General features: G+C 41.2%; 2 protein-coding genes across 5 annotated transcripts in view; both read right to left on the bottom strand.

The window, feature by feature from the left end:
• Positions 1-1,404, bottom strand: part of ALDH18A1 (aldehyde dehydrogenase 18 family member A1) — a 31,404-nt gene extending 30,000 nt beyond the window's left edge. For all 3 annotated transcript variants that reach the window (XM_061636357.1, XM_061636361.1, XM_061636360.1), the window contains exon 1: positions 1,303-1,404. The gene's annotated coding sequence lies outside the window, so the exon portion shown is untranslated. The remainder of the gene's footprint in view (positions 1-1,302) is intronic.
• A 3,220-nt stretch (positions 1,405-4,624) lies between these two features.
• TCTN3 (tectonic family member 3) lies at positions 4,625-26,229 on the bottom strand. Of its 2 annotated transcripts, XM_061636355.1 has the most exons (14): positions 26,013-26,229; positions 25,684-25,822; positions 19,882-20,003; positions 17,876-18,006; positions 17,473-17,581; positions 16,559-16,677; positions 15,890-15,925; positions 15,424-15,498; positions 15,190-15,315; positions 13,137-13,232; positions 12,038-12,135; positions 9,970-10,135; positions 9,407-9,532; positions 4,625-8,178 (listed from the first exon to the last, which is right to left on the bottom strand). In XM_061636355.1, the coding sequence occupies exons 1-14, from the start codon at positions 26,179-26,181 to the stop codon at positions 7,951-7,953; spliced, it is 1,740 nt and encodes a 579-aa protein (XP_061492339.1). In that variant the 5' UTR covers positions 26,182-26,229; the 3' UTR covers positions 4,625-7,950. The 2 variants fall into 2 exon arrangements, with proteins under 2 accessions (XP_061492339.1, XP_061492340.1); XM_061636356.1 differs by lacking the exon at positions 13,137-13,232.
• Positions 26,230-26,527: the final 298 nt, after the last annotated feature.

Genomic DNA, 26,527 nt, shown 5'->3' with positions numbered 1-26,527 from the left:
TAGGGATTTCATGGTAAGCGGTATTCAGAGGGGGTTTACCATTGCCTCCCTCTGAGGCTAGTCCTCCCCAGCTGGCTAGGGCCTGCTCAGCTTGCCACAGCTGCACAAGCCAGCCCCTTCCTTGTCTGCAACTGCCAGCAAACTGGGCTCCTTGGGACTGTGCAGCTTGCCCACAGCTGCACAGGTGGCAGGGCACTTAACCTCTGAGCCACTCACTGTGAGGGTGATCTTTAGCTGGCCTTTGACACCCAGGAGACACAAGCGGGGATTTGAACTCACAGACTTTGGACTCCCAGCCAGGCCCTCCTTCCCACTGTGCTATACCAGCTGTAGAGGCAATGCTAAACCCACTCTGAATACCGCTTACCATAAAACCCCTATTCATAGCGTAGCCATAAGTTGGGATCGACTTGAAGGCAGTCCATAAAATATTTATAGGCTGCATCTTTCATAAAAGCATATCAAGGTGGCATTACAACATACAAGAACAAAAGAATTAAAAAAACAATAAAAATCATTTAAAAACAATAATAAAAGGGGGGGAATCATATTAAAAAGCCTGTTTCAAAAGTTCAGTTTTCAGGAGATGTCTGAAAGAAAGAAGGGATGGCTCTTGCTGAACCTCTTTTGGTAGGGAAGTCTACAAGGCAGGGCCTGTCACACTAAAACCTGGGTCCCTGGTGGAGACCAAACGAACCTCAGGAGCATGAGGAACCACTAAGAGTGCCCCATAAGATCTCAGTGATCCAGAGGAAATATTAGCAAATGACACCACTCATAATAAATGGCTCAAGATAGCAGCAGCAGCTGATGTCACTGCCAGACTCTCAGAAAAGCTTCACTGCACATTCGGCCGTCTTATGTCACATACACAAGGCGGATATCCTTTTATCTGGGGTTACTTAAGTGCCAAGCTTTCATTCCCACAATCACTGGCAAGGTTCAGAATCCCACCACCCCCGCTTGCAACGAAAGGGTTGGCACAAACATATCTCTTTTCCATCTTGATTCTGTGGACATCCAGGAAATTAAAACATATGATGGGAGTAACTAATCCGCATGAAGCAACAGGAAAATGCCTTCCCACCAGACACTCGAGAATCGAGTCAATCCGCTTTCTTGGCGGAGGACAGGAAGACCGGGACGATCCTGTACCTCTTTTGGGAGACACGATCTCCATCCCATGTCCCGCCCCCCTACGAGCGCTCGGTGAGGCAACAGAAAATGAACATCTACCCCAAGAGCGGCAAGATCGACCCCTTCTGCTCCCCAAGACTCCACCCGCGCCCCAGCATCACTTACGAACTCTCGAGACAAGGATCGACAAAAGGACCGAAACACCCCCCGTATACCCCCCACCACCGAGCCGACCAGCGGGAGTGATGTCGGCGGAGGGACTTCCGGCCAGTGACTCCGCCCCTCCCTCATGCCCTACCCATTCCCCCTTCACATCGCTTGCCTCGTGGCACCTGCTTTGCTTTCCCGTCGCCTTGATGTACCCATCTCGTTCCAAAGCTGTTTTCTTCTTTTTTGTCTGCTCTGTACAAATACGTGAGCTGATCGTAGGGTGGGAGGGGAATTTTTATTGAATGGATGCGTTTGTTAATAGAAAGGCTTAGGGCCGACCCAAGATATTTCAGTGCTTGAGGAAGAGCAGCGAATAGGAACCTCTCCCGCACCCAGTCAAAGCGCATAATACCCAAGGCCAGCCAAGTTGTTTTGGAACCCGAGGCAGAAAATCCTACCCTCACCTCGCTCCCTTCCTTGGGAGTAAAATAATAATAATAATAATAAATTAAATAACTAACGATTTGCTGCTCTTTCATGACACCCAGAATCTGCTGCCTGAACCAGCTACTTCACTCTTACCTTGAAGGGCCCAAAGTAGTTGTTTTTGTTGAATATTTCTTACAGCCCTTAACTTGGTTGTCTTCAACAGCTCCATGTGACCAGTTATTATAGCACAAACCTATGCATGTTTACTCAGAAACAGTTCCACAATTCAATCAGATCTACCCCTAGTAAGTGTATTTAGGATTGTACCTTTATTCCCATTTTACAGGTGGGATGAGATAACGGGCAAAGAGAAGGTGACTTTCCTAGGGCATTTCGTGAGTCCATATTGCATAGGTCTCTGTGCTGTTAAAACAGAAAACAAAACAGCTGGCATCAGTTGGGCAGGATAATGTGGTGTCAGACTGGGATCTGGGAGACCAATCCTTGCTCAGCCATGAAGCTCACTGGGTGATATTGGGCCAATCACTGCCTCTCAGCATAACCTACCTCACAGGATTGTTGTGAGGATAAAACTGGGAAGGGGAGAACCATGTACACCACCTTGAGCTCCTTGGATGAAAGGTGGGATGTAAATGTAATGGGCATGGGCAAGGAGTTTCAGTACAGCAACTGAACTGTGCAGTTTATTTATTTATTTGTTAAATTTTTTTATACCGCCCCACTAGCATAGCTCTCTGGGCGGTGTACAACAAAGAATACAAATATATACAATAAAATCCCATAATAAAATACAACAAAAATATAAGAGAATAGGAAAACTAAAAACAGTTACAGCACATGTTAAAACTAGATTAAGTTAGATTAAAATGCCTTAGAAAAGAGGAAGGTTTTGACTTGGCACCAAAAAGATACTAACGTCGGCGCCAAGCGCACCTCATCGGGGAGACTATTCCACAGTTCGGGGGCCACCACTGAGAAGGCCCTAGTTCTTTTTACCACCCTCCGAGCTTCTCTATGAGTCAGAACTCGGAGGAGGGCCTTCGATGTAGAACGTAGTGTACAGTTGACAATCTACGTATATCACTATCTTTATATTAAAAATTGGCAGAATTATATTGAGTTTAGCTTTTCCTAAATGACGGCAGATTCCGGTTTTAGGATTACAAACTTCAGAACAGCTTCGCTTATTAGTATTCTGGCTATAGGGGCCTTATCTTTCAGACATATTTCAGAAAGTGGCCAGGTAAAGGAGAGAAGAGGCTTCCAGGTCTCCTTTTCTATGTTGTTCCATATTAATTTTTCAAAGTATTAATACTCATGACCTCTCTCAAGCATATCTTAGTAATGTATGCATTTTTTTTAATGGGTATTTGTTTAGATTTAGAAGGTGGGTTTTTTGGCTTCCTGCCCTCGATCCCTGTAATACAAATACGGAATAGCAGATAGAATCTGGTTTGGGCCTGTAATATCTAAATGTATATCCTTCCTTAGTTGTAAATCTCAGTGGATGACAACGTACAGGCTACCTCACAGGGTTACTGGAAGGATAAAATTATACTTTCTGACATTTGTATGTTCACTTTTAGAAGCTGTATAAACATGTAAGTTTAAATTTTAAGAAAGGTTGTAGCCCATCTTGAGTTCTTGAGATAGGAGAAAAAAGCAATTATTGCTTTCACACATTAGTGTCCCAAGCAGTGGCACAAAGAAGCCCACACATTCAAGAGACCACTTCCTCTGTTTGTCAGCCTTTCCTCTAGAACTGTCTTGCTTGTAGAAATGGCAGTTAAGAACTGTGACTCTGATCCTGTCCCTCTTTGACCAGCACAGAAGGGTTTTGCAGCTGAATCTAGCACCTTACAAGGATGCATGCAGCACCTGCCTCTCTAACAAACTGGGACTTTGTGCTTCAAAACAAACGGAGGGACAGTCCCTTCCAAGTGTTTGGAAGTATATGATATGAAATAATACCCAACTCAGTTCTCAGCAATCAACCTTCAAGTGAGAAGACAGAGTGACAATTTGGACCTATACACTTAAGCAGATATTACCATATTGTTCTATGAGAACAATTTAAAAAAACAGGTGAAACAAAGGGTTCAAGCTTCTTTTTTGGAAGACATACCGGGGCAGGTCAGGAAACAGCTTGTTCCTAGGGGTTATCCATTAGGGAGTTGGCCTCATGCTTAAACAGCTAAAGTCAACAAAACTGAACTTTGTTATTGCATGCTGTGTGAAGTCAAAACCCAGACGGGCAAAATGCACTATACAGCTGGGACTCGCACAGGAATCATGTGCTCTTTACATCCAGTATTCAGATATGTGTGCCATGCTGCTGAGACCCAAACTCATGAACCATAAAACTAGCATGCATGGAGCAGCACATAGTTAAGGCTGCAACCCAAAGAACAGTCACTTGTAATCAATCTCAATAGGATTTACTTCTGACTAAACATATTTTAAGAATGTGCAGCAAATGACCTAAATGTTCTTAAAAGCCAGCTCTAGGAATACAGTATGTGTAAATGATTGCTTGAAGTGAATTAAGGAGACAGAATGTGTTCTTAAGAGTTTATGCGGAACAGTGTCCAAGGTAGAGCTTTATGAGGCTGTGTTAGGACAGTGAAGATTCTTTAAGCATCTCTCTCTCACCATTCTAATCCGGGCCTGCCCAGTAATATGACTTCAAGCTAAATGTGGGGGCACTGCCACCCTCCTTTTAATGGGGAAAAACACATTAAACAAAAAATCCAGTCCTACAAAGGGATATATCTTACTCACAGAAGCCCCATTCACTGAAGTTATTTATGTAATGGACCACTTTCAATTCTGTAATCATAGTCTATTTAAAAAAAAAGGTATCACACATAAGACTATTGTGGTGGAAAGTCAGTATAGAATTTATTTTTTATTTAAATAAAATAAAATGCTTACAAAAGAGACAAAGTCATTCACATCAGTACCAATTGGTCTAATATCCTAAATCTAGATTCTGGTTCCAACAATTAAAAAAAGTTTCCATTTTTAAAACACTGGAGACTGATCTCTGTAGCCATCAATTATTTTATCCATATACATAAGACCAACCAGTCTGCGATGGCTGGTACAGATGGAGATTTCCAACACTGAGCAGAGACAATTTTGGCAGATACATAATGGTTCATAATAAAAACTGAGTCATCTAATGGCTTTTTATCCCACCCAATTTCTTATAATTTAAGAAAAGTGAATTTAATTTTTTTTAAAAATAAGTGTCAATACCAGATACATTTTCCTTTTTAAAGTTTTTTTTTAAATCCTCCTCCAGCACACATTTTACCCAACTTAAAAGTTGTCAGTTGCACTGTTCCATTTGGATACAATAAAGCAAGCTTTTTAAAATCTTTGCAGCAAGTTATCCCCCATTCGTTATCCTTTCCAGTAATGAAATACAGTGCTTTTGTTTACCATATCTTAATCTTCCTTTTGGGAAGCTCATAGCAGCTTACACAAGTCTTCCAGAGAAGCCTGCATCCATGTGCTGAGCCCCACTTAGCTGTAAAAATGCAATAGAATCATGTACTCTTCTGCCATTCTCCAGGCCAAAGTATGCTGAAAGACTGGAGGGAAGATCATATACAAGAAAAAGTAGCTGAAATGTACTTAGCAGGGCTATGCAGATAAAGCCCTTAATAGTTTTATAAGGAAGTACTACCTTTCACATTAAGAAGTCCAGAAATAAAACACAAATCAGAGGTGGGATTTGGTATCAAGTGCAGACTGCACCTTTATTTGTGGTATATTCTGAGACATTTCATTAGAAAGAGAGCTGGTGTACATATGTTGATGGGACAAGCTCTAGTTTCTTGTCACCCAGGCAAGCAGCCACAAACATTATGGCAATGCTTTTGCCAGATCCTCAGGTGACATGAGGACGCGGAAGCCAGGCACTGGGCCAAAGCATTATCATGTGATTTCATATCACATTTCAAGTGGAAAGCTGTAAATTACTAGCTTTCCTATTTGGACTTTGAGACTAATTTTTCCAAACATGTCCTCATTTCAGAGTTGACAGTGTAGAAGGTCACTGTCTCTGTCTACCTCAGGAACAGATGCGACTGTGAAGATATAGGCTTGAACAACACTCTCCACCTTATTTTGAATTCAACAAAAGTTGAGTCAAATGTATAGAGGACTAGATTCTTTGATATGGACTATAAAGATGTAGTTATTTGTAATACGCGTCATTTTGCTCAATTCTCTCACCAAGCTTTTATTGTCTTATAGGGATCACAGAACTAGATGTCTACCTGAAACTAGTATAAAAGCAATTCAGTAGGCAGTATTCAACTAATGCACCCCAACGGCACAAGAATTTCCGCTTGTGCAACAGACCTCCCCCCTTCCCCCTTAAATCTCCTCCAGAGGGTTGGGGAACCCTTGGAACAGATTTAGGAGGGGAGCAGGAGGAGAGGGGGGAAAGTTCCATTGCGCAAGCAGAAATACTTGCACTGATGAGACTGTGACTTAGCACTACATTGGATACAACTCAATTATTATCCCACAATAATTGAACCCCCCTGTCTCTCAAAGGAGTCATTCATTTAGGTGCAATGTTACAACTATTTAACCTGAGAAGGAGCTCCATTGAACTCAATGGGACATATTTCTGAGTATATATATAGGATATATAAGGACTGCACACTTAGATTTGTGTTTTTTTTTAATGATTGTTATTTAATAACAAATTGGTATTATACATTTTTTCCAGATACTGGCAAAGGGCTATAATTCCCTTGCATTACAGAGAAATGCTAAGAAGCAACTATTTTGTAGGGCAGCCCTGCACCAATTTCTTAGACATGCAAGGTATCATTACTGAAGAAAAGAAACTTACTAAACAGCCTCATATGCTGTGAAGCAGCAGGGGATGAGGAAAGCAGAATAGATGTTATATTTATCCCACTTCAGATGCTGACAGGCAGACTATTTAAAATAAGATGCTTCATAATTCTTCATGTTTTATACATAGGCTTTGATTATTAATGCTATTAAAGTGTAATATATTACAGTAGAAATCTTTAGTTGAACATAGGTTGCAACTTGCAACACTCATAAAATTAAAGCCCAGTTCCCAAAACTTCATGGGTTGTATTCAGTAAAGTCTTACTCAGAGTAGATTCACTGAAATTAATTAACGTAAGCTACTCATGTCTATTAACTTCAGTGAGTCTACTCTGAATAGGACTAGCACTAATATTCAAGAGTGTGCATAAGTTACATCAAATAAAGGACATGTAGCATCAGTGCAGCTTTACATCATCAGATACTATGGAGAGATCTCTTTTTCAGTAATCATGTCCCGGTTTGACTCCTCTAGGAAAGCCTAGCATGGCCAGTAAAGGCAAAAGTCTGGTATTATAAAAGTGAGTAATGAAAGGCATGATTATTATATCATTAAAAGAGGAATGATAACAGCTTTTAATGACATTCCATGAAGATAAAATTGTTATTTTGATTCACAGAGTTGTGGGTTATCAAGTGTCCCAAGTTCCCCCCTAATAACAGGGAAGGGAAAGCAGACTGAAAGTTACAGGACTCTTTCTACTTTTAGTAACTTCTCCTTCAAGAAGGAATATATCAGAACTTGTGACTGCGAGTTATTTCCTTGACTGAGATCTAAAGCAGCCTGGACTCACCCACAAGCACTTCTATGCTGGAAAGGCTTTTGGGGAACATAAGGGGCTGCATGGAAGAGACACTCAGCTTCAGAATATGGCCACAAACTGCCTTTATCACTTCGGATCCCACCTCTTATCTTCACTAGACGGGTAGCCAGAGAGTATGTCTTGTGGAATAAGGAAATCCATCCGTAAATAGATGTGGCACAACTGTTAACACTTACCATCATGGGTTAATGCCAAATTTGTGTGTGGTTATGTGCATCTGACCAGCTCACCATAGGCTGGTGGCTTTTCAACAGGTCACCACAAGCTCAGGTAGTCAAGTAAAGAGATTCCTAGACTTCACTGCAAGCATCATAGTCATCTTGCACACAGACTCTGTTCTGCACCCTCCGTTAAGGATAGACTGTTTCTTAAACACATCTTCACTCAAGAGTGTATCAGTTCTGATTCAGAGTCACTTAACAGCAAGCAATGCTATGTAATACAAAAAATATTAACATGACCCTTACAGATCTTATTCCTCATATTAGAAAAAAAAATCTTCCGTTCACAAGACTAGTAATCCACACAATGTTAATGTCACCAGCAGAGTACCGGGTAGGCTGCCTGAACTGCTCACAGTCCCACTTGATGCCATTTTAAAAGGGAAGAAGAAGTCAAATGGAAATTTCCAATAGACTCTGGGCTGACCACGTGGTGGCTCTGGCCATTTGGTAACATCCGTGAAGGCAGCTGCAGTTGTCAGTGACAACATGTTCACCACACTGTCAAGGGACTGGGGAAAAAAGAAAACTAACATTTTAGGATGCACAGAGCCTTGCTTGGTTCCTACCTCACAGCCAGTTATTTTGGGGGCTGGAGTAGAAAGGAATGAAGAAACAATCTGCTCTGCATCCCTCTTACCCTTGCTGATAATAACTCAGAACTGTTGTATGAACATGAAAGGAAGGCCTGAGATTTGTGGTGGGAGATGGAACATAAAAGAAAAAAAGAATGTTTTGTCTTACGTTGCCTCAAATACAATAAAGGGAAAAGAAAAGTATCCTTTACTAGAATCATTATTTCTCACCACCAGATCTTTTTTCACCTCACCAACAGATGTAGAACTGCTCACTTTTGGTTAAGCAAGTACATAGAGCCTAGAGACCATGCCACTGCCCCTGCCCCCCAGGAACTTCTGACACACTGTTGTCAAAATTATTCTATCACCAGTTCACCCTCTTTCTTCCCCCTCCACCTTCTGGCTGTGGACTGCAGCTGGAGGTTACAACTAGCTTTTCTTGTAAGCCCCACAGTGGCAATAGGTGGCATTGCACTACATAGGGAACCAGTCCCTTGCGCTGTATTCTGGCAATGTAACAGATTATCTACATATAATTTCTATAATCTGCCCTCACATTCTACTGGACTAGAACAGGTTTCTACATTGATCTCTTCACTAATTTTCTCTAAAATTCTAGTTAAATACTATGATTTCTTATTTGTCATACTCATTCTTTACTACTGTAGACTGTTAAAAATAGTAATGAAATAATTCAATGAGTCCATTCAGATGTAATGCTAAACAGTAGTTTAACCTTATATGCACAAGCAACAGCAAGCCTTAGGCTCCCCCTCCTCCTCCTCTGGCATGTGTCAGAGGATATAGTAGGAAGCATCTGCTTTTAATTTTAAGCTAACTAGTTTCCTGAATTAGAAAAACTTTGTTTAGCTCATAATCTATGTAGTGAACAATCCAGGAACATAAAACACTGTTTGCTTATGAACTAAGCAGAGTTTAAACTAATCAGCATTCCCTGAGTTCAGATGCAACAGAGAACCCTGGTTAGTTTAACATTAAAAGTAGCTTTCAATCTTTTCTGGTGCACAAAAAAAAGGAGGGGGAATGTGTGAACTCACCATGGTTCATGCACTTAGTTAAGTTTTAACAATAGTTTAGCATTATATCTGAAATGATCCAAAGAAACAGAGAAAATAGCCCTATGACATTATCTGTGACAAACCTTCAGAGACTTGCAGAGATAATGGTATCGTGCTCCCAATATTTGGGCTTGGGGGTTAGACAGGAGCCCCACCCGAGCCCATATCACTTGGATCTCCAGGGAAATGGGGACCATACAATGCCCATCCTAGAAAGAAAAGGGGAAATCTGAAATTAAATGAGTAATCCCAAAGAACAGTAATTCTGCAAAGTAATCAACAGTGGTAAGGGAAAGGCCCAGAATTACTGCAACATCTGTGCCCCAATACAGAGCAAAATGTGAAGAGGGTAACATCTCGGAGATAGTCAGGACTGCATGGGGAAGCAGAATGTGAAACCTCTACAACTATCTCTCCTTTCATTGGGAGGAACAAAATGAGAAAGAGCAGAGACTTTTGGCTCAGTTGAAAGAAGTTATTTGTGGATGCAGCAGGGACTTGTGAATATGTCATTGGTCTTAGCAAAACACAGTGTGCCCCAGCTTGACACAGGGTAGATAGTTATCCTTTCATCTTTCAGGTGCTGTGGCAAAGTGTACAAGGAGAAGTCAGAAATGAAACTAGCTACTCTCTCTCTGCACATTACCTGCATGTTGCACCTCTGGGTGAAAATGCTGTTCCACTCTCCTGGATGGCTTGGATCAGCATTACCAGTTATGGCCAAACTGCCTGGACTACGTGTCCCCTGGAAGACTTGGTAGAGTGTCTGCTGCAGATGGCTACAGTTTGCTTCCTTCAGCTTGAAGGGTACACTGGAAACAAGACAGAACACACAGAGTCCAGAGTCAGGTCAGGGAAACTTAATGTCCATTGAGAATACAGTACAAAATAGTAATTACCCTCAAACGGCTTTGTCATTTGAAACCCTATCAGCACAGAGACAAAGATCTTACAACTTAGCTTATTTTTCCATGTAGGAAAAAGGGGAAATAACACATAGTGAGGCCACTAAAGGTGTTATCCTGTGAGCTTAAGAAAGTCTGGCCCTTTAGAATGGGGGGAGGGGACTTTTGGCCCATGGGCTTCCCCATCTGGCCCACAGCCTCCCCTCCTTGTTCTCTACCAGGTAGCAATTAGGCTTGAAAAAGGCCTCCTATTTGCCCCAAATAGGGTTTTTTTCCCCTAAGAGTGATTGCTGCACAGGGTGGGTGGGTGTTTTCAGGGGGCAGCCACAGCTGGAAGGACATGGTTAACCTTCCCCCTCCCTGTGTGCTGCAACCCCCCCATTCCAAAGATCTTCACATGCCACAATTACACACATCTCTCACACATGTGCACCATACAGATCTCTTCCCTGCACCCCCCCCAAAGCAACAATTAGGGTTGAAAAAAGCTTTCAACCCCAATTGCTGCTGAGGGAGGTCAGGGAATTATTATTATTATTATCATTATCATTGTCTTTATTTATACCCCGCCATTTTTCCAAAACTGGAACTCATGGCGACTTCCAGATAAAAATACATATAATTAAAAACATACAAAGTCTACATTATAATAAAATTAAACTATTTCCAATATTAAAACCATATACACATATAGCTAAAAGAGTTCAAAACTAGTTTAAAAATAATATAATAGACATTAACAATGCAGCACCCTTCACGCCCTATCCTTAACAGCCTTCAATTCCAAAGGCTTGTTGGAATAAGAAGGTCTTTGCTTGTCGGTGGAAGGACTGCAAGGAGGGGGTCATTCTTACCTCCCTAGGAAGGGAATTCCAAAGTCTAGGGGCAGCCACCGAGAAGGCCCTCTCACGCATCCCCACTAGTCGTACTTGAGAAGATGTGGGTATTGAGAGAAGGGCCCCCGGGCAGGCTCATACAGGGAGATACGGTCTGATAAATAGCCTGGACCTAAGCCGTATAGGTCATCACCAGCACTTTGAATTGTGTCCGGAAACAGACTGGCAACCAGTGGGGCTTTTTTAACAGGGGGGTAGTATGGTCCCTGTAACCAGCCCCAGTTAACATTCTGGCTGCAGCACATTGTACCAACTGAAGTTTCCGAACAGTCTTCAGAGGCAGCCCCACAAAGAGCGCGTTACAGTAATTTAAACAGGATGTAACTAAGGCATGCGTCACCGTGGCCAGATCAGACGGCTCAAGGAACGGGCGCAGTTGGCGCACTAATCTTAACTGTGCAAAAGTACTCCTGGCCACTGCAGAAACCTGGGACTCCAAATTTAACGCTGAGTCCAGGAGCACACTCAAACTGCGAACCTGTGTCTTCAGGGGGAGTGTAAGAGATCTTTGTGTTGTGTGTATCGTGTACATGTGTGAAAGAGACTGTGGTCCTGCCCACTGCCAGCTTTGGTCCCACCTACACTGACCACACCCATTTTTGTTTTGACCCCCCACCGTCTGCTGGTATGATGGTCCCTGGAAGGTTGGGCCATGGAGGAATGTAGCCCTCAGGCTGAAAAAGTCCCCAACTTCTGCTTTAGAAGAAGAATCTCAGAAATTACTGAACTGGAATCTTTATAGAACATGTATAAATCAGTCCTTTAATGAAGGCACAGTTGGTGGGAAAAACAGCACCTTCCCTAGTTCCTCAGTATATGTGCTAAACAGAGAACATACAGTCCTGATTTACAAAATGTGGTTGTGAATTGTAAGGAAAATGGCCAACATGTAAGAGAATACATGGAATGTTACCTGAATTGGCAGCCTGTCCTTACATTTTCTCTAAATCGTATTTTATACCTCTCAGTAGCTGAGCACTGGCCATCACCTTGATTCTGTAAAATGGTTATCTGAGGAAGAGACATCAAGAAGCTAAACTAGAATACAATGGAAGCCAGAAACCAAACTTTCTTCAGTCTTATGGAAAAAGGGAACTCCAAACAATGGTGTGCACATGTGTACTACATTCATTTATTGACTCAAATGTTTAATTCATCCCCATTCTAAAGGCTTGGAGAAGGGCAACTATAGATAAATAATCCAGAATATTTTAAAGATGAACTTTAATTTAATTTAATAAAATGCTAAACTACTACTAATTTAGCCTCAACTACTGAAAGGCAGCCAAAACATGAATGCCTCATAATGTTTTGGGCATGACTCCTAATAAAAAGGATTTTTTAGTTGTGGGACAGCCATCAGCTATAGTTCACTATACACTACTGCTGATTAAATGTGGCACATGCACAGTAAAAAGGATGGTATTGTCAGCTGGTCAGTCTTGGGGATTGTAATGGGACATATAAAAGACCATCTCCTCTCCTAGATATATTGTTCACAAGCTGTTTATAACCCCTCATTGGCTATTGGTAGCATTTTAACCAAACAGCTAGGCTCAGCCACATGTTCTTTCCAATGGATCCAAGAATTAAAAAGAGAAGGATGTTGCATAGACCTCAAAACAAAAGAAATGCCAAGTTCAGGAACTTCAGAACAAGCAAAGAGGCATATAGTTGCACAAACATTCCCACCCCAGCCCCAATTTACAGCTTTTTCATAAAATCTGAGGCCACTGGACCGGAATACATTGCAAGTAGTTCTGCTGACTGAAAAAATGGGAGACTATTAGTCAAGCCAGAGGTGTTAATTCTAGACTTGGTTCTCACAGGGCATTGTCACCTACGTATTAACATATGCAGTGATCTGAAGAACACCACCAGGAGAGGTCAAAATCCTCTATACAGTGTTCCTGGGTAAGAACGCTAACAGCTATCCAAAGGACAGTCTTCTAAAGCCTACAGCCACATCCAAAGGCACACATTCTGGATCAAACATATTGCAGAAAGGATACATAGTGCTGGGTGCCATTGTATAAAGCTATTAATGGCGCTCCTATAATATATCCAGGATTCCCACTTCTCTGTTTGGTGAAAGAAGGGCTCCTACTCTGCAAGAAATAAAAAATAGTTAACCATATGATACTATAATCTGCACATATTCTGAAATGCAGTCATTAGTAAGAGACAAATTCAATCCTGCCCTAATGGTTAGGGCTGACATGCCAAACAGGTGGGAGCGAAGCCCACTCATGCTAGAGAAAATAAGCCCACACTTTAGTTATTATACTAAAATCCTATAATAGTTCACTGGGAGTACCATACATTAAACCATGGAGATGGATTATAGGTCATCTAGAGGCATTGCCAGATAGGTGAATGAACTAGGAATGCAGAAGAACACCACTGGCTATAACACAGGTAGGCATCATTGCATGACAGCAGCTGCTCCCACATGATGTTAGAAGGTAATAAGAATTGTAAGAAACAATCTGCAGGACCACAATACAATGGAGGCAGCTGTGCAGATCTGCAAGAAGCCTCTTCTGTAATGAAAAGCAAGAGAGAAAATCATGTTGCCATAATGTTGTGCTTTAGTCAGTAACTACTTAACAGTTAACAGATGAGTGACTTGCAGTGCTCTTTCCTTTTATACGTGTGTGTATGTTTATACAAAGGCTACATGTCTTTGAGACCAGGAATAGATACAGTACGGCCCCGCTTTACGGTGTTCCACTTTAAGGCATTCCGTTGATGCGGCGGCTTTTTTTTTTAATTTAAAAGCTATTTTTTTCTCTTTTGCAACGTTTTGTGCCATTTTCGCGCAACGCGGCCCATTAAAGTCAATGGGGTTCCACTTTATGGCGTTTTCTGCTTTACAGCGGGGGTCCGAAACAGAACCCGCTGTATAAGTGGGGTCCTACTGTATGTGAACTCTGCTTCTGTGGCACATCTTTTGTTCTCTAGGCGATAAGGTGACATTACTGATGTACGCAGAAAAGAGGACATGTGGCAGGAAAAGGCAAGAACGAGGATAACTGGTTTATGTTTGATTCAGAGGGGAATATGGTTTGCCCAGGAATTTATTACATGCCAGGAAATTCATATTCCTTTCTGTTCTAGATTATCTTCATGCACTCTATCAGTCTCATGGCTTCAGACTTTGGACATATCTACCACAGCGTTCCACTCTCCAAAATAAGTCACTAGGCAGACACAGCATTATTTTTCACCAATCCACACAAATAATTGGTATTACAGCTACTGAGTTTTATTCCAGACTAATATCATTTCTAAGCAATTGGTTGCCTATTCATCTGCTTTTCTCTATTGTATACGAGATTGCCTCACAGGTTCTCAAGGTGAGACATGGCTTTAGCAGATAGAAGGAGAGATGAACATTTAAATATTTCCCAGTCTGTTTACTGCTCCATCGTCATAGCGTGTGTAAGAGCTGATCAGAACCTAGGACCGCAGACAGTGCCACAAATGTACTAGATTAGGTCTGCAATGTCTGCACAGATTAAATGCTATAAACTCAGAAACAGAGAAGTCTGGAGAATTCCAACCATTGCTGATGCTAACCAACTCAACAAGAAAGTTTCCAAAACAGTGGACCCTTCCCCTTTGGATACAATGCAAGGCTCATTCCCATTTAGAAATGCTTGGTATACCATTTGAAAGCACTGATACCTTCCTTTCCCAGCTCCAATATTAATCTGCATCACCTTGGGAAGCAGAATGGTGTCTCCAGCTTGATGTCAGACCAGGAAAATGCTTTTTCAGCTTAGCAACCTGAGACTCTGACAGGCTCAAGAAGAATCTAGACTACTATACCATGTAGGACCATGAAATGAATATGGAACCACTGTCACAAGCCTGCTCTGTTTCATAGTAGTAATCTCACTTCCACAACACCAATACTGCTGAAGTCCACAGCAAAAAAACATTGACTCTGGATTCCATTGTTAAAGCTCACAACACAACAGACCATCCAGTTGCATACAATGATCCCAGCATTATCCTTTTCCCCAGAGTCCAAGGATGTATATAAGAACCAGCACTGACCCAAAAATGTAGGGAAAAGCGTTGCTGTAGTGTGGATCTTGGGTTCCCAGATATAGTATCCACTTTAAACTGAACAGAAACCTTCTGAATTCCATGGATCCCATTGAACTCCACTGCATAGATCACCTTGAAGTATGACAAACATGTCAGTGGGAGAAAAGGCATGAACTTATAGGCAGGCCTCAGCCCACCTCCCTACACCTTTACTAATGAAGAAAGCTGAACTTAGGATACCTCAGAAACAACGTTGTGGCATGTGCTACCATTCAGTGAAGGAGATGCAGGTTCTGAAACAGGGATGATGCTGACCTGGAGACACCAAAGCACATTTTTAGTTTTTAATGATTTTTTTTTTATCTTCATCCACACAATCTGTCCAAAGCCATTCTAGACCATGGGCTTTTGCAACTTTCAACCCACTTCACATAAATTAATGTCCACAAATACTCTGCCACTTCCAGCTAGAAATTTAAGCATCCCTTGATCCCATGCACACACAAGCCAACATCTTTACAACACTAATTTCTTGTATATAGCTACAATCATGCTTCTCTTCCCAGTTCACTCTCTATATTGCTTCTGCCTAGTGACTGTTCTGAGAAACAACTACATTCCATAAAGAGTTTTATTTGACTCCTAAGTGAACCTAGGAAGGGAAAGAAGTAATACTCAGGAATTACTGTCACTAACACAATCTCACCTGTAAAGGTTGAAAAATAGTCATGTTCACTGGTACCTGAAAAAACAAAAGCCAGAGAGAACTTAGTGTCTGCACACAACCATATGATTAATAAACCTTTGATCTCAGCCTCGTCTTCTCTGCACTGTTCTTTCATCTATTGGGGATGTGGCATTATTTAGGAATAGACAAGAAAAAGTTGATTGATCCAGCACATTTCAGACCCTACTGCTCTTTCTTAAGGGAAATTCAGATGTGCTACCTGTTCTATTTCTTATGCTAAGAAACAGAAGAGAGAGCACATCTGAATTTTGAATTATTGTTCTTAGTATTTCTCTGAAGAATGATCAATAGGGTCTGAAACATGTTGGGTAAATTAACCTTTTCCTAGTCTACCCCATTTTTTCGCTTTTGTTTCCAGTTGCATTTTTGTTGGGCAGTATTTAGGAATACCTTTTTTTGGTAGGACCTGCATACTCTTTATGTCTGTTGCAGTCCAACAGAAATGCCATTTGTTTCCCCAGTACTTCAAATCATTCAACAATAAAAAGAAATCTGTTTTAAATTCATTCTTAATTTGGGGAAGCAGCAGCAAGAGACTTATACTATTAAGGATTTGAAACATGGACAAACATACTTGAATTAGGAAAGATACCCAATATGATACCAAAACAGCAAAATAAGAGTCACCTTCAGCACACTAAAGTCAAGGTAGTATGAAGCTGCATCCAGTGCAGGGTCAGTGGTACAGCTGTTTGTCAGGTCAGTAAGGATCCGAATACAGCTTGTGCTTTTGCTTTCAAGGAAACCTAAGTAATGAACAAGCCACATGAGGGGATGGGGACGAGCAGCAAATGTCTTCCTAGCAAATCCACAAATGCATCAACGAGGGCAACCTGTAAGATGCCTGGGTAGCCAGAACTCCCAGTAGCTAGGCTTCAGCAACTTTTGGTTGCACCAATAACATTCTGAATCAACTACAAGGCTGACTGACTGAGCTCTGTCCTTCAAAGGCATTGCCTAGGTTGCAGGGCCCAGCCTGTCACCTGTCATCAGCTGACCACAAGGACCAATCCCTGTCCACCAGGCCCTATGAAGCCCTAGCCTAACTGTTCATCAGCAACTTGATCCTGAGCAACTTGTCTCACCAGAGAAGACCTCAACCGGCTACAGTCCTGCTATGTTCCAGAGTCTGACCTTCTGCATGAGATTACACAACCTGCCTTTGGCCCTTTAGTCACTGCCTCTGAGACACATCTTGCCCATCTTAAAGTATATTACCTGCTTTCTTCCCATAAGATAATTATTTTAAATGCTGCTAGTATTAGGCTGAATCTTGTGCTGGAATGCAGATTGTATCATAGGTTGAAGCAGAGAGGTTGCAATGTGCTATACACTCTCTTGTAAACTCCCTCTCTACCACCACCTCACTTGTCAGGCAGTGGGTAAAATATGGACTCATTTACTTTTGCCATTGTAGAGCAGCATGCAAAAAAACTGAATCTCATTAGCTACTAGAAACCATGACTAGCTACTAAACGCCAGCAAAGTTTGTGGACCACTGCTAACAGATGTTAAGACTTTGCTGAAGTCCCCATGCTCACCAGCAGGATTCTCATCAATACAAAGTTGGTTGACTCCAATGCCCATTGGTTGCTTGAGTACACTCAATACAGATGATGCAGCAAAGTAAGTATGAATAGGATCCCCCACCTGAAATGGAAACATAATCGAAAAAGAATCACTTACAGGAAAGCACACACAGAAGAGGTCCATAACCACAAGCTACACAATATTAGATTTTAAAAGCCTTCCATTCTGCTGCATAAGGATGAGTCTTTGAAAAAGCTTACATTGTAAGCTACTAAGCAGGCTTTATCCTTAGATTAAGGATGGAGACTGAAAAGGGAAACCCAACTTTGACCTCTTCTATCTAAATTTTCTAGCAGTAGCCCTCACCACTAAAAACTTCAAAAGAAAAGCTGCGATAGCTAGAGGCTAACTCACCCGGTAAAAGGCAGGTGGCGATGACTGAACTTCTTTTGACAAGATGAATGATGGTCCTCCATATTGTGCTGAAAGTGCTGGAAAGTTGACTTTTGTAACTACCTGTGGCTGCTGTAAATAGTTCAGCTTTGCTATATGTAGAAATGGGGAAAATACACTCAACAGAAACATCATAGTGTTAAAATGGTACTTCATTCGCCTTTGCAAATATATCATATGTAAACTCCTTCTAGAGGCAAGAATTTTTCAAGGCAAGCTATAGGACTTAGTGCTTATTGAACATTCATTCTCCACTCTTTTTTCAGAGGAAGCAAAAATACTGAATGGCCACAATCAAAAGATGCCAGGATTTTTATGATTCTAGTGCAAGATTTTCTTGCTTTATTACTGCAAGAGACTCCCTTTTATTCATTGCACTGGGACAGGAGTAGCTACAATTAGTGCTAGTGCACAAGCACTGGGTAGCTCTGCTCCTCAGCATAATGACAGAACTGTGTAAGAGGCTCTTGAGGAGTAGATAAAGACAGAGTCTTGCACTATATTATGTGGGTCATCAGAAAGCATACATAATTTCAACTTCGGTATTAGTAAAGGAGATGTAGACTGTTTAAAAATGAAGTGGGTAGAGCTATATGGCTCAGGCCCTAGCCCACATGGTAATAGGTAATAGCAGTTGGTATGAAGCAAACCCCTGCAGTTTTAACAAATAAAGCAGAAAATAGGATCTGCTTTTTGTGGTGATTGTGTTGCTATTTATTTATTTAGGAAATCTCTAGACTATGTTATAAAATCACTAAATATCACAAAACAAACAACCAATAACAGGGGTGCAAATATACAGATATTTTAAAAATAATAATCTCAAGATAACTAGAGCAAAAAATTCAAGAATATAACTGAAATTCAAAAAAGTATAACTTTTGGGGGAGCATCAGGACCTCTCTCTCTGCTCTTCAAAAAGCCAGCTTCATCAGCAACAGCCATTCTATCAAGTTATAGGAGAGGGAGGGAGATGAGGCTGAAGCGTCTCTCCATTAGCTCTGCTGAAAGACCAGCATATTTTGACACTTCAACTTTATAAAATATTTTCATCCAGCTGGTCATTATAAGGATATTGTTGTAACTAAGAAATAGTGCCTGATCCTCTTCCTCCTCTCTCCCAATTCTTTTCCCTTCTGAGTTGCTGTATGCCCAAGAGCAGGGACTGTCTTTATCACTGTCAGTTGTAAGCTGCTCTGGAAGCCTTTTTTGACTGAAGAGCAATGTAAAAATTCTTTTAAAAAAAATTATGTACAAGAAAGGTTGGACTACGTAATTGTCAATACAGGTCCGAGGGTTTAATGGAGGGGGGGGGAGTGGAATCAGCAAAATTGTTCCAGCAAAAATCAAGTAGCCATTTCAAATGCACTATTAGATGCACCCAATAGTGGACCCAGGGTTCTGTATTCATTTCAGTACCAGCTGGAGAAAATTAATAGACTAATATTCCAAGAGCTGGAATGAAAGACATGAGGTTTTTAAAAAAAGGCATGTTTTGCTTACAGAAATGGGTTTTATGAACACTTTAAAAGACTGCCACATAATGACAGCCTACCTGTATTTTACTATCAGAAAAGGAAGGACAATAGGAAAGCGCTTAAGTTATAGAAAGATAAAGGTTAACAAATTGGGGGGGAAACTTGTACAATTGGCTCAGGAAGTTGTAGAATCCATTGTATAAGGTTTTAAGGCAGGGGTGGATAGCCAGTGGCCCTCCAGATAGTTAGACTACAACTCCCATCATCCCTCACCATTTCCCATGCTGGTGAAAGCTCATGGAAGTTGGGAGCCCAAGAATATATGGAAGGCCACAGGTTCTAAAGGAAAAACTATATAAAAATGGCCAATTATCCCCCCTATATAAATTACAAATAAACAAGTACAATTTGCGCTTACATCTCTAAAATCTGCTTCACAGAAGAACCTTGACTAAAGATAATAGCAACCTGGATATTATCTGAACTTACGATCATTTAGCTGCACACAGAACAGGAATACACATCCACCAGGACCAGGAAGGATATCAGTGTGGTAAGGAGTGTTATTTCGGAAAATGACTGATTTTTCCAAACACACGTGACTCACAGCTCTAAAACCAAAGCACACAAGACCATCCCACAGGAGTGTTATTAAGGAAACTCAAGCAATGATGTATTCTACACAAGCACTTCCAACAAGCTTACACAACAGATCTCTAACAAACAATGAAATATATTGTAAGCAGTTAAAGAACTACTTTTCTTCCAGTTCCAGCTTTGTACCATTTTTGTGGATGGCAGGAGTATAGAAGCCCTGCTGAGTCTCAGAGTCACTCACAGAATTTATATTTAACAGCAAGAATCTATAAACTTGCATGTCCCAAATTTTAAAACGCACATATAGACAACCATTCTGTACACCCATAAACATGTTTGACAGCCTCATCGCCAAGCTACCCAAATGTTCCCTGACGTACATGCCCATCCTTTGACTGGCTGGCCTAGCAACCTGTCACTCAAAACAAGCTGGACATAAGAGACTATATATATTGATATAGTACCTGCATTTGTTTGTCCCTCATCCTGCAACCAGCTTCAGAGACTATCAATGTTAGAGGTGGCCTGAAGAGTAAGTTTTGCTATGTTAAATTTGCCTAGCTTAGGACTAGTTAGACCAATATTTTGGTTTAGTGTTGATTGCACATACTTGCTATTTCTCCCCTTTTCCTCTTTTTAATAATCTTCTTAAAGATTGGACTTCTGAGCTGTACTAACTTCTGAACACACTTAAGGGGTGTTTGTCCCCAGAGATTGCTTAGACCATCTGAGCTATGCTACTGGTTTAAAGTGCCTGGGAGATCAGGCAGGGTGATTGCCTTAAATTGCCAGACTTGGAATTCAGCTGCCAGTCTCCCTATTCCCAGGTGGATTACCATAAGGCAATGGGAATCCCAAACCACATTACCCTAGCTGTCAAAAAACAGGTGGCAGCAAAAAGAGATGCAGGATGGGATACCCATTGCTAGTGAGGTACTCAACTGGATAGTTCTGGAGGAGGGTGTTGTCATCACTCACAAGTACTACCTATCTTGAATGGCAATGGCACCCCAACAACTCATGCAGAGGTCTTTCCCAACCCAGCTACCTGAGATCATTTTAACCAGAGGTGCCATAGTTTGAATTTAGGACATGCAAACTATGTGCCTTATTTCTTTCTCTGTTTTAAATCATTTTTATTACATTTCTATTTTCCAAAAAGTAATACAACATAGAACATAATAATAAAAGAACATTCTTGGGAATAACAGTCAGTAAACAAAAATAGATACTTCACATAGGAGACACATAATACAGACCCATACAGGTAAAAAGGGATATAAGTGCATTTAAGAGTCACCAGGGACCATGTAATCGGACCTAATAACGTGGGAGATGATCTGACCAAAAAGGTGACTTTCTGGTGGACGTGCAATACAACCTGGAGATGTAACGTAAGTTAGAAAAGGCCACCAGATAGCTTCAAAATTATCAGATTTTATCACCCCTCTATTGACTGCTACATTGTGTTAACTTTTCTTGTAATACAATTGTCCAAACTTTACACCACCAACCATGGTAAAACTAGAGCTGTGGTTCCAACGATGAGCAATTAATTTTTGTAGATCTTCTGGAAAAACAGGCAATAAGGCTACACAGGGGTTAGGTGAAATAATTTGGCAGACAATAAAGGAAATTTCTTGAAAAATATTAATCCAAAAAGATTGAACCATTGGACAATCTCACCACATATGGAAAAACGTACCTACATCTTTGCATCCTTTCCAGCAGTGGTTAGATTGCCCAGGGGTAATTCTTGCCATTTTCACTGGTGTAAAATACCATCTAGACACAACTTTATACATAGATTCTTTAATTTTTGCAAAAGTAATCTTGATGGGGGGTTTGAGCCACAACGCTTTCCAAGACTGGTCAGCAATGTTAACTCCTAAGTCTGTTTCCCACAACTCATTCAGGCTTGCAGTGGAACCCATGCAACAAGAGACCCCTATAGATGTGATATATTCCACTTTTAAAGTTAGCAGGTGTTGGTTTACAATAACTCTCAAAAAAGGTTTGGGGACGTAGGAGACCATTGTTCCTTAGCAAAGAAGTTGTAGATGTTTGAACTTGAAGCAACTGAAACCAGTTTGCATTAATGCTGTATAGCTTTTCAAATAATCATTCTTTGGGCAATGGGGCTTCACTCTCGAACAAATCACATAATCTACAGATACCAGCACTCTCCCATTTACCAAAGTGTATGTACTTAAATGGCTCTTGAAAGTGCGGGTCTTCCAGAAAAGGCAATAATGGGGATATTGGTGGAGCTAAGAATTATTCCAATCTTTTCCAAAACCTCAAGGTAATTTTGAGAAATGGATTAGCTAATTTATGTATAAAGCTATACAGGGTTTTCCCAAAGGGGATGGTTCTATTTAAAGGTAAGTTGGTCCCTATTTCCATCTTTACCCATTCAATTTTTGGAACACTGCGGGCAAAATAAACCAGTTTGACATTGCAGGCATCATAATACAACCTTAGGTTAGGAATGCCCAGACCATCTTCGCTATGGTGTCTGTAACTGAACTGGTTTGCTAGTCTAGTCCTTTTCCCACTGTGTATATACTAGTTGATAAGCTTTTGCCAGCGGGCTAACTCTGGTACAGTATATCAATCCAAATGGGCAGAGTTTGAAATAAAGAAAGAAACCTCAGCAGAACATTCATTTTCACTGCTGAGATACGTCCAAACCATGCTAAACAAGTTCCTGCCCATCATTTTAAATTCTTTATTTGCTTAAGTAATGGACCAAAGGTGTGCCTTTTTAATTGCAGTAAATCTTTAGAAACAATTACCACAAGGTATTTAATGCTACTGGGTTAAAAAGTAAAGCCAGACATCTCCACTATCCTCTGTTGTAGATTCAAAGGAGTAGACACACAGAGTAAACTAGATTTTTGAAAGTTAACCTCTAATCCAGAAACTTCTTTAAAGGTTTGTAACAAGACTTTCAGAATAGGTAAGGAGTGCAATGGATCACTCAAAAACAGCAGTACATCATCAGCAAATAATCCTATGGTGTGTTCTCTTCCCCCCACTCCAACTCCCTGGATGTCTGGTTTTTGTCTAATCAGTTCAGCTAGCACCTCTATCACCAGTACGAACAGTAGAGGCAATAGGGGGAAGCCCTGCTTGGTTCCTCTGTGAAGAGATAAGGAGAGAGAGCTCACACCATTGACATTTACTGTTGCCTTCGCTTCAGAGTAGCTGCCTAGCTGTCATTAGACATTCATAAAATGAAGACCGAATTTCATTTTTTTCCAGCACTTGAAGAATGTAAGGCCATTCCACATGGTCAAAGGCTTTTAAAACATTGAGTGATACCACTGACACCAATACCTTGCTGATATTACTATAGATTATGTTTAGGGCTCTTCTAATAGCATCTGCTATTTGTCTATGTGGTATAAATCCTTTCTGATCAGAATGGATATATTCTTCTACTATGCTGTTCAATCTCACTGCTAATACCACTGTCAGCAGTTTTGCATCTTGGCTGATAAGGGCAATACGAGCCCAGCTGTGCAGGGTCTCTATCAGGTTTAGGTATTACTATGAGATGTGACTCCTTCCAAGAATCAGAGTAACCTTCCCCCTCCATTATGCAATTAAATAGGTGAGTTAGCTGGGGGACCAGTACATCAGAAAAACACTTGTAAAAGTCACTTCCAAAGCTGTCTGGACCTGGCGCTTTCCCCCTTTTCAATTTTTTAATAATCTCATGTACTTCCTCCCCCCTTAAGAGAGCATCAAGGAGATCTAAGTGAATATTGGAAAGAGATTTGAGACCTGCCTTGCTTAAGAAGTCTTGAATAGAGTGACAAGAGGGAGAGTCAGTCACATACAACTGAGAATATTTCATAAATGCATTATTAATATCTCTGGCACTGTAACTATACCATCAGTGTTCATAATGAAACATTACTTTGTTCAGATTTCTTGCATAAAGCCCTCACTAGTAAGCAAGGTGGCTTGTTACCAAATTCATAATAAGTACGATTTAAGTAGATCATGTTTGTTTTTATATGATCAATGTCCAGAAATGCTAGTTCACTACGTTTTTGGTCTAAGAGTCTTAAAGTTCTTCACCCACCATACAGTTTATGCTTTTTCTCTAATCTCACTATTTCAGCAGATAGCTATAATTTAGCAGCATTCTTGGCACGTTTAAGCATGGATGCTTTTTTAATGTAGTGTCCTCTAAGCACAAGCTTAAAAGCATCCCATACAACCTTTGGTGGTACCTCATGACCCAAGTTTTCTTTAAAGTAATGACCAATTTCCTCTTCTAGTCTATCTGAAATGTCTTTATGCAGGGGCAGATAGATGGGAAGGCACCAGGGATGATATGGGTCATCTGCTTCTTCCAGCTGCAGCTTTGCAGTTACAGGTGCATGACTAGAGGCAGTAATTATTCCAGTATCTGACTCAACGATGCTATTCTCTGCCTCCTGCATAACTAACAAGTAATCTAAACATGAATAAGTTCTAAACATGAATAAGTTTTATGACGGGATGAATAAAAAGAATTTTTTTTCTCCAGGGTGCTTGTAACGCCATATGTCTGTTAACGTAAAACCTAGTGTCTCCTAGCGTATCTTCAATAATTACTAGGCAATTTTTAGCTATCAAAATAGAGACACCACACGTTTTAGAGGAGCCAAAAGAGTGTTATTGCTCTCCAAGCCATTTGCCTTTGAGAACATTAATCTGTGGGGCTTTTTGATGAGTTTCCTGTAGGAAAATAATGTTTGGGGCTTCTGCTTTTAATAACATTGCAATATGGGATCTCTTTTGAGTACCCAGCCCTGTAACATTTAATGAAAGAATTTTCAATTTTATTCATAGTCTAGTTCAAGGTTCAAGATCATCATCTCCCTTAAAGTCTTCAAAAAGCAATGAATAATATGAAAAAAACAGAAAAAGGAACAAGTAAAAGGAACCATAACAACCATAGAACATTGGCACACTCAAGTGAAAGGAGCTCAGGGTGGCCCCGTATATATGGGACAGATCTGCGTCCGAGCCCTTGGGGTGTGTAGCGGGAGCTAGACACTGAGTAAAACCACATGGAAAGGGAACTCCACATAGCCTCCCTTATCTGACAGGTCTTGAGATCTTCACATGAGTAAACTGTTGACGAATTTGTATTGAAACTGCATGGGGAGTATAGTAGAGTAGTACTGAGATTCAGACAGAATTCTGGCACTCAAGTGTAGACCCTTCTAGATGCTTTGACTGAAGGATCACCAGCGCTTCTTCGTCTTTGTAATCCAGCCCGATCTTCCTTCACCTTCAGGATAAGTTTCACCCACCCTCTCCTCATCAAGGAGGGTTACTCCTAAATCTGCTAGCATAACTTTTGCTTCACCCATTGTAGCAGTGGAGAGACAACTTCGGAACAGGACATACTAAAATTCACATTATTACTCTTTCCGAATGTTTTTCTTTGCTGCTCCTGCCAGAATTCCCCAGTACAGGCGTTCAAATCTCATATCCACCCTAACAAGCTATAACCTCCACAACTTCATCAAGGTACCAAATCAGTTGGCTTCTCCACGCAGTTGCTGCTCTAATGTAAATCAGACTCATGGATCTAACTCCCTCCCCACAGAATGAAAGTGGCTTGCTCATTAATCTCTGCCCCCTGACTTAACACGTTGAAGAGCACCGTACTTTCATTTGTCTCACCTGGTGCTGCCTGGAAGACAAAAAGAGAAGGGACACTCGGGGGACCCCACGTTGCATCCCGAGCCGCAGCTTGAATCACAGCAGCAGTCGAGGTCGCAGAAGCCTGGGTGCAGGTCACAGGGGCAAGCTGACAAAGAGCCTGCGAGGGGCGGGAGGAGAGACAAAGTGACGGGAGGAAAAAAGTGTGAGACTTGAGGAGCATAAGAAATGGCCGTAAACTAAAAAAGGACTCTACAAAGCATCACCTAAGCGGCAGGCGGGGAATGCGTGCTACTTTTAGGACATTGATTACTTCGGACCACCCTTCAACCTCCCTCTCACTCACTCACCAGCTCTGGATCCGGGTCTCTCTTCCCTCTGGACTTTGGGAGTCTCGCTGGGCTTCGTCTCATTCGTTGGAGTTTCTAGAGTGTTGTTTTCATCCTGGGCCTCAGCCTTTCCCGATACCAAGAGCAGCAGCATGAGGAGCAGCGGGAGTATGCGCTTTTCCGCGGCCATCGCAGACGCATCCTTCCGTTGCTAAGAGAGTGGAGTCGCACGCTAATGACGTACATGCGCAAAAGAAATATGTTAATCTCAGACGCTTAGCGTGCACCCGTAAAACCTTAGACCTAGAAAAAAGTGGAGTGGGAGGGAACCATTATGCCTGAAGTTGAGGCTTTTACAAGTACTTTTTATTTTGTCGAGCGTTAAGTGAGAGCTACCCATGAAAATGGGATCCTCGATTTTACTGTAGCTGAGATTGGGCAACAGCAAACATAAGGTAGCAGCATACAGTAGTTCATACTCTCAGGATTTATTTCCTTTTTTTTTTTTTTTTTAATAATTTTTATTCAAATTTTTC

The sequence above is a fragment of the Rhineura floridana genome, chromosome 7 (assembly GCF_030035675.1).
Source record: "Rhineura floridana isolate rRhiFlo1 chromosome 7, rRhiFlo1.hap2, whole genome shotgun sequence".
Classification (NCBI taxonomy): domain Eukaryota; kingdom Metazoa; phylum Chordata; class Lepidosauria; order Squamata; family Rhineuridae; genus Rhineura; species Rhineura floridana.
This window is presented reverse-complemented; position numbering and strand designations above follow the sequence as displayed.